Below are 9,294 nucleotides of genomic sequence, written 5' to 3'. Positions count from 1 at the left end.
TGCAAACATGGCCATCCTGCCGGTCTGTACGTGGTCAGGTAGATCATTAATAAATAACAGGAATAGGAATGGACCAAGGATCGAACCCTGAGGAACACCAGACAACACAGGTAGGTACTTAGACTGGTGACCCTCTAGTACAATTGTTCTTTGGTGGCGATTCTTAAGGTAATCATTGATTAAAGAAATGAGCTGACCATTAAATCCAAACAATTTCAGTTTGTGAACAAGTAAGGCATGAGAGACAGTATCAAAAGCTTTACAAAAGTCTACAAAATATCACATCAACTTGCCCTGATACGTCCAACACCTGTCCTATTTCGTCATACACATCTAAAAGTTGAGTTGTGGTGGACTTACCCCTAACAAATCCATGTTGAAGAGGGTATAGAGAATTGGAGACTAACGGAAGCACACAATTGAAAATACACCTTTCAAATACTTTACTTGTTATGCATAACAATGAAATAGGTCTATAGTTGGACACACTGCTCTTGTCCCCCTTCTTAAACACAGGGATCACATTTGGAAGGAGCTAACTGAGCTGCACACTTATTTAGGACCATAGCTGGAAGGTCGTCCGGCCCTGTGGCCTTTGTAACTTCCAGGTTTTTGTGAATAGATTCAATGTTGCTGACAGTAAATGTAACTGAGGAAATTGTTGGCACCCTCGAAGTATCAATCAAGACGGGCAACGGGGTTTCCCCATCTGTACAGTTAAAAACAGAGTAGAAGAACTTATTGAACAATTCTGCCTTCTCCTGAGCAGTCTCAGCATACTCATCCTGAAGTTTCATTAAAGTATCAATCAAGACGGGCAACGGGGTTTCCCCATCTGTACAGTTAAAAACAGAGTAGAAGAACTTATTGAACAATTCTGCCTTCTCCTGAGCAGTCTCAGCATACTCATCCTGAAGTTTCATTAAAGTGTTATGTTGTGTTCGATCTTAATGCCACAGAAATTGTAATTTCTTCCTTCCTGGGGTGCATATAGCACATAAACAAATAGTCAGGAAGCTAAATCCTTTTACATGACACTGTATGCTCTGAACACTACATGACAAGTAGGGTCCTAAACCATCGCTTTCTAAAAATAGCCTTGATTGCACTTTGCACATTTTTGTCATGGTCAAACATGTTGGCTGTGGGTAAAAGTGGACAGTACACTATGTTGTCTTCTTTTGCATAGCTGCAAGGGCAGCAGCATCTGCTTAGAGTCTTGGTCAATGCAAAAGACTTCTCCCAATTCGCATCAGTGATGTGGTGGAACAAGTCTTCCATACAAGTCCTGGCTGTTCGTCCTGCAAAAGAATTTCGAATCTCTCCTGCCCAAGGTTCCTGGTAATTCAATAAGTGCGCGTCTTGCATCGCGTCCATGATGGTGATGTAATTTCAGTCTTCAGAAGCAGCCAGTTGATTGAACAGTGACTTCGTTTGATCCTCTTTGATGAATTGTTAATCAACCCGTCGCATCTCGAATGGCCACTGTCTGCAGGCCTAGCAATGCACCTGTACAGCTGCAGGCTCCTCTCTTTTTATGCGTGTCGCAATTCCAGAGCGATGGCCCTACATGTTAGTAGCTCCATCATACGCATGTCCGTGACACAGTTGTAGAGCGTCTTAAAGAGCGTCAGAAGCAGAGCGTCTTAAATGGCATCTGTGATAGTGGCGGTGTTTATGGTGGGTAGCTGATACTGACCGAGGCTTTCTTCGTGAACCTCGTAGTTATAGTCCACATAACGAACACTTATGTTGAGTTGTATGTTGCACAAAACGTCCGTCGCTTCGTCGGCAATAATAGCAAACCATAATGGATCAATACGCGTAAGGACCGATCTCAACACATCATGGCCCATGACAGTTCATTGTTCAGTTCATTGATGGTGTCATGAGATCGTTGATCCTTGGGAGTTAAGTTCTTGGTCGCGGAAGATGAAACTAGGTGATAATAATCAATGGCAGTAAATACGATTTCATTATCAGGGTGATAAATCCTGTGTTCTCGGATGCTGATAATGTCAATATTTTTTTTTTGTTTTGCTGCAGAGGCAACAAGCTCCTGTTGTCTACTTAATTTTGAGAGAGTTCTAGCGTCAAAGGTGCTGAAAATCGTGGGACTTTTGTATTCAAGAGTTCTGGGGGGTTGACATTGGACACAGAGTTAGCATGTGCAGATTCCTGGTGCAGGCTTCAGTTGTGCGGTGCATACCCTTTTATCATGGCTATGGATGAAATGAAAGAGATAAGATTCATTGTTGTTCGTACCAAATAATTTTTTTTATTTATTCAATAATTCAATATTGTTTATCTTCACACCAGACTTTTTGAAGAAAAAAAAAGCAACAAATAAATTTGATGTGGCCTTATATTCTGATAAGATATGCATATAGACATGTCTTTGACAATTTTGCATGTCAAAGACCATATGTACTTAATGTTGAAGTTTCATTCGCATCCTCATCTCCTCCACCATGTGAGCATGTGGAGCATGTGCCCAAGCTTTTTGCAGGAGGGAGTGTTCTTCCCCTCATGCGTCCTCCTAGCCTGGTCACCAAAGTACTGTTCTGCTACAAGGGTCGTCATGTTTATCGGCTGAAATCTAGATAGTTTTATGCGCATATGCAATCACTGAGCCTTGGAAAGGAGATAAGGTAAAGTTTTATTAGTCTGATTTCAGATTTTACTGTAAATGCAGAATTGTGGGATCAACCTGAAACTAGAAAGGCCTATGACTACCAACGGTTACCTGCATTCCACTACTTGCCTTATGACAGAACGCCGACTGAGGGACGTCTTCCCGATGACTACCAACCAAGAGCACAGCTGAAATCTGCCATCAATAACAATATAGTGACTACTGACAACCCCGAGTCCATTCATGATTTTTCTCAGAAGTATATTGTATCAGAGAAGCATGTGAAGGACTATGTAGAGCACATTAAGTTACTCCTAATCTTGAAGACCAAGAGAGCTACTGTGGCACAAGAGAAGCGTAATGAATGTCAAGGGAAGTTATATGAAGATTATGACTGGGAAACTTTATATAAAGAAGGATCGTTAGAAACTCTCCGTGTGGCTGAACTTGAAAAATACTTGAGAAAGCATGAGCTACCCATAAAAGGGAAAAAAGAACAAAAAGCTGGCGTTGTTCGGGCACACACAGGTAAAACTGTTTGCTCCCGCCTTTTGTTGAGTAATGATGTATCAGATGAAGGTGGCGATGTATCAGATGAAAGTGACAATGATGATGTATCCTCTTCAGGTAATGATAGCTCGGATGAAGATGAAGTTCTGTTTGATGTAGGTGCAAATGATGGTAGTGATAGTGATACTAATGCAGATGAGGTCCAGAATTATGTGGGGACAGGAACAGATGAAGTTGTGACCCTATCTCGGTTTGGAAGGAGAAGGCAGAAGAAAGCTGTAAGCCCAGATTTCATTTACTGGTGACAGCATCGATAGGACAGCAGAAAGTTGTAAATACTGACTTAACTTTTTGTAAAGCTGTAAACCAAGATTACATTCTGTGGTGAAACACTGATAGGACAGCATAAAGTTGTAAATACTGACTTGATTTTTTGTAAAGCTGTAAACTACGATTACATTCTGTGGTGACAGCAGTGATAGGACAGCAGAAAGTTGTAATTACTGATTTGATTGTTTTGCAATACAATAAAGATACTACTAGAGATGTCATTACAATGTTGTCTTTGAATAATCTGAAATGGTAAATCTAGGATTGCATTATTTACCTTCCAGCCGAACCAGCCTGGCACAGACCAGCGCACTTGCATCGCGATCAAAGCATCCATTCTTCTTCAACAATCGCAGTGACTTAGAATCTACACAGCTACGTAGGACTGTCCATGTTTACACTTGCATCAAGCGGGAGAAAGCCGGTATCCCGAGGTGCGAATCTGCCCCAGGCCGTCACGCCTCCCAGCTGCTGGAATAGCTTGGCGCAGTTCACGTTGACTGGACAGTGTTCCATATTACAACGTCCATCACATGAGGCGTGGGCCTTTCTGACTGCCCTCTTTAAACTGTCGCAGCAGCTCCTGTTAATATTGCCTAAAATTGGCAACTTCGCATATCTATCTAGTTGGTCTGATTCTAGCACCTGGTGAGGAGATCGTGCTCGAAGGTAGCTGATATAATCTCCAAGCAGAGCTGTGGCCAATAACTCCTCTGCCGGCTAAACTCCTTCCCATTTGCCACAGCAAGATCTGCTTGGAGATTAGCTGATAGACCGCACAGCGTCTATGTTGACTTCTTTCCGGCAGACAGGACTGCTACCAGCTCTGTTTGGCGCAATCACTTGAAGGATTTCCCTAATATTTGTTTCACGTCTGTGATCTTTTCGTTTGTTGATTTTGCGCCGTTGTTCCTTGGCCTTTCTCGACTGGCTACTCTTTTCTCTTCTCTTTGTTGCGTGCACACGCTCGACCTTAGCCAGTGCAACCTCAAGTCTGGCGTCTGTGCTTGCTATGGTGCCCACCAGGTCCTTCAGCTTTGCCATGTACTCGGTATTAAAAGCGTACATTGTCCCTCTGCCCTGCCTGAGTTGGTTTGTTCCACACTTGAACAGGTCATCGTTGTGTGCAAGTAACTTACTGTGCATGTCTGACACAGTCTCCTTAACCTTGCACAGCTTCTCCCTGTTGTCCTTGATTATATTCGAATCATTTTCTGACTTTAATTTAAAGGAGTCCACCAGGAACCTCCCTGCTGCAGCTGTATTCATACTCGGAACAAAGTACGGAGGAGATGAAGACAGATGGGGTTGATTTGAGGGTTTAATCTAGAAAAGTTAGTGATACAAAAACCGTCTGTTGTTTGATAAGTGCAAGTCCCGGAATGATGATAGCCCGCAGAATAAAGCTTGTAGAAGTTCGATAAGTCCGATAACAAGTAATGTTCGATTCCAAGTAGTGTCCGCTTCCAAGTAAAGTCCAACTCCAGGTAAAGTCGGGAAAAACTGGTCAGACTTCCCAACCTCCTCTGGTCCGATCTTCTACTGTAGTGGAGCCTGGTTTCCTTCCTTTAGCAAGCAAGTCCTGCTTCTTCCCTCTTTGGGAAGCCTAATCCTTCTTACTCCTCGGCAAGAAGGTCCTGATTCTTCCCCTTTTGGGAAGCCTAATCCTTCTTACTCCTCGGCAAGAAGGTCCTGATTCTTCCCCTTTTGGGAAGCCTAGTTTCTTCCTGCTAGTCCAGCAAGAAGCCTGTTTCTCTCTGAGTCCTGGGTGAGTAGGGTCCCTTGAGTTTTTAATAGTCACGTGGCCCAGTTTTGGCAGGAGCTTGCACATCTTATTTTACTAGCTGACTAATGGCGGCAGATTTGAATTGGAAGTTTGGCGCTTACACTGGCCCCCAAATTGTCCGTGAGGCAATTTTACTTTACCTACCAAGCCAACTTCCTTACACAATAACTATACTCATAAACTTATTGTTAGTAGAAACAGCATGCAATAGCTTTCACTGAAGTCCATGTAGGTTTGCCTAGTTCACTACGTTGTTGTTACATGCATTACAAGTCTTTGAGACTACTAAAACTGCTTCAAGTCCAATGATGGTCCTCCTGGAATTCAGGTTGTGCTCTGGTCTTCTTCCAAGAGAGGGCATAGTTTGTCGACTGGCCTCTCCAACACGCTATGTTGCGTTTTGACTTTTACACGTCTCACAAGTCCTCTGCTGCCTGGCATCACCAGTACGATTTTTCCTAATGGCCACACTCCTCTTAATTATCGGACAAACTCAAACAAAGACACGGTTTGGCAGAAAAAAGGAAAAAGTTTAATCAGGAAAAAACTTTTTCGCGGAAAACACAGCACTAATAGTAATACTACTTCAACAACTATAATAACATTCTTAACCTTCAATAACATTTGGCGGAGAAAAGGGGCGGTGGAGGGTGAAAAAGGAGAGCAGAAAGAAACGTCCGACCCGCCTGCCCAGCAAACTTGGAGTGACGTCACTCTCACGTGTTCCGTGTCAAAGGGCAAACGGGCCGCACCATGACAAATACCGTTTGCGATCAATTAATACAAATTACCAAAAGAAATTTTTCTCAAATTATCGGACAAACTCAAACAAAGACACGGTTTGGCAGAAAAAAGGAAAAAGTTTAATCAGGAAAAAACTTTTTCGCGGAAAACACCAAAAACAAAAGGCCAAACCGCTAAAAGAAAAACCATTGAACAAAAACCATTACCCATGAACAAATTAACAAACTAATCTCTAAATTGCTACTCTACGAACACTGCAATGCCTTCAACGCTACCGAGGCGTCTTCCACTGGATATGCTTAACCATTCTATAACACAACGTAATCTTGTAGCCAAGGGAACCTTCAAATACAGTAGGTAAGCATCAGAACGCCAATCGCCCTGGAGGCGGATTAGATCTATGGGAACTCTTGCACGGAATGCAAATGTGGCGCCTCCTCTACGCCCACTATGGAGAGAGTACCTAGCAGGACTTAGGCCCGCTCTACCTAGTATCTGCTTGAAGGCCTTGTCAAAGATATTCTGATTCAATGGTACAAATCTACCCCTATGTGGTCTAACAAAGGCTGCACTCGTATTCTTGTTGCGGTTTAACCTAACCATGTTACAGAACGCTGATACTGGACAGAGGGGAGAATTCTTGATCTCCATCACCGGAACATACAATACTCTCTCCGCATATTGAAAAGTCTTGGACCACCTGATCCTGATCAACAAAATTCCCTTGTATACAACAAAATCATGAATAGTGAACTGCTTAGTAGGGTCGAAACCATGTTTAGACACAAAATTAGATTTTCGCTGAAACGTAAAGAAACTTAACAGTATCACAGTCCACATGGTAGCCTGAAACGAGTCTGAAGTATCTAAGTGTTCATGAATCCTGAGTAGGACTTCTGGTGTGAAAGGCAGCTTCTGACGAGGCGTATGTCTCATCTGTTTCTTAAGTCCTCGTAGTAGTAGAGCTAAGTCCATAGAAGAGAATGCCGCCGTATCCAGTCCAAACAGGATATGAAAAGTCTTAATACCACTAACATAGTTTGCTATTGACGCTGGGGCACGAAATGAACGACTAAGGAATTCAGCATAAGTCTCAAGGGTATCCACTTTTGCCGGAAACGGGACTATGTCGTAGAATGTGCAGAAGAGCAGGTAAGTCCGTAAATGTGTCCTCAAGTTCTCCCATGTTCCATCAGCAAACGCTGCTCTCTTAGTCTGTCGTACCTGATCACGTAGTAGTCCAAGATCAATTCGGGCTGAAATAAACACAACAGAACAAACAAACGTTAAAACCTACTAATAAGGGCAATCCAAGATGAAGTCCTCCTGGAATATCGGAATCTCAACTGTCGCCCGATGCTGTGTGAGACGGGTAAACTGCTGAGCATGATACGCCGATAGATGCCACCGGGAAAGGTGATCTGCAATTCGGTTGTGACTGCCTTGAATATGCGAAGCTTTAACCTGGAACTCGAATGTGGCTGACAACAGCCACAGCTCCCTAGCACAGTGTAACAGGTCTCGATCACGAGCACGTCCGGAGTTCAACACATAGACACAGGCCATATTATCACAGTATAAAGAGATACGCTGTCCGAACCAACGTGGCCCCCATTTCCTGGCTGCAAGGACGATAGTCAACATCTCGAGTACGTGTATCTTTGATCCAAACTTCTCCAACACGTGGTCTGGGAACACACTCTGGAAGAACTGCCCGTCACAAAATGCACCGCACCCCGTGGCACAGGCATCAGTCATAACCAACTCGTCCGGGTAGCTATAAATATCGGGAACCATCATAGATACACCGTTGTATGTGTCCATGAATCTGCGCCACCACAGAAGGTCCAGTCGGAAGTCCCGTGACAACCGCAGTCTGTGGTGATTCCGCCGTAATGAACGCAAAGCCTCTAACATTCGAGATATAAACAGCCGTCCTGGTGGCACACAGGAGGAAACAAAAACGAGCTTCCCGATGAGAGACTGGAGTTCACGTCTGGTTGCTTTCTTCTTGTTTAACCACGAATTAATCAGAAGCCTGTTAATTAAGTTAATTGTGGTAACTGTTGGAAATAATTATCCGTTTCCTTCGGCTTAATAGTGTGCACCATCAATGTGCATGTGTTTGGACTACAGCACCATCTAGTGCGGAATTCACACAAGAGGAAGGTTCAAAATCACATTCAGCGAGCCACTTTTCACATAGCCAGGGGTGAAGATCCTTAAACTGGTGCCCTTGTCAATAGGCTGGTACGTTCGGATGGAAAGATTGAGATGAGTCTTGTGTTACACCTCGAAAACATCACAGAAGGTGCAAAGCGAACAGCAGAAACTGAAAATTTAATTCAATGCCATAAATTGTGGAAATAGCTGAAACACTTAAGGTACATGCGTCTGGTGCATAAATCCATCTTGTTAGAATGTCATTCCTCTTTATCATTTCCCTGCTAACCATTAGTCCTGAACTTAATGCTTGTTTGATTTAACAGTAAATTGTTGTTTTCCAATCATGCCCTATGGACTCAACACCAGGAGGTTGTTGCTGAACACACAGAATATTGTATATTAATTTCGAGCATCTGCATCCAACAACAAAACAGAAGCAAAACTCATTAAGACTGATGCTTTCTGTTACAGGATGAAGCTAACATATGGACGTATCACAGTGGCGCTGCAGGGAAAGATGACCCTGGAAACCGGGGAGGTAAAGGGCTGGACTGATGCGATGTCAGTCCTTGACATGTACCGAAAGGTGTGTGCAAAACCCTCAAACTACATATGCCCTTGATCCAACGGAGCCTGTTCTACTCCGACCTGGTGAAAGTACACTCTGGTGGGTAGCGTAGGATTTGAGAGGTGTATTCTGTTGTCTCACGGTGTATGTTTTTGGGTTTCTGCAGTAATGAAGTCGCAAACACCAAGGCTACCCGCTCCAGGATAACAAGAGGTTCGCCCACATGGTGGACAACAAGGCCAGCAGCAGGAGCAAGCCCAGCCGCCACAGCAGCAGCAAGGTGTCCGTCTACCCGGTCAGCAACAAGCAACACAGCAAACGTTCAGCAAGCACCGCAGCCAGGGGTTCAGCAGGCACCGCATCCAGGTCTACCGCGGGCACAACAGCTAGTTTTACCACAGGCATCGCAGCAGTTAAACCCCCTTTACAAATCAAGAATTTAGCTCGGCCGAGTTGTCACCCAGCTCTAAATTACCAGGAGGAATGACCCTGATGCCGACGAATAAACTCTGCCATTTGTTCGGAGGCATCAGGGGCATACCTACTCGTAATTTT

The 9,294-nt window shown here is 43.8% G+C and overlaps 1 protein-coding gene across 1 annotated transcript in view; it reads right to left on the bottom strand.

Annotated features, from left to right (window-relative positions):
- Positions 1-4,744, bottom strand: part of LOC118418180 — a 21,877-nt gene extending 17,133 nt beyond the window's left edge. The window contains exons 1-2 of the mRNA XM_035824018.1: positions 4,348-4,744; positions 3,875-3,975 (exon numbers count right to left, since the gene is read on the bottom strand). Of these exons, the coding sequence (XP_035679911.1) occupies positions 3,875-3,975; positions 4,348-4,744 (498 nt within the window). The remainder of the gene's footprint in view (positions 1-3,874; positions 3,976-4,347) is intronic.
- Positions 4,745-9,294: the final 4,550 nt, after the last annotated feature.

Source organism: Branchiostoma floridae, chromosome 6, assembly GCF_000003815.2.
Source record: "Branchiostoma floridae strain S238N-H82 chromosome 6, Bfl_VNyyK, whole genome shotgun sequence".
Lineage (NCBI taxonomy): Eukaryota > Metazoa > Chordata > Leptocardii > Amphioxiformes > Branchiostomatidae > Branchiostoma > Branchiostoma floridae.
The sequence above is the reverse complement of the archived record's forward strand: the minus strand, read 5'-3'. Positions and strand labels throughout refer to the sequence as shown.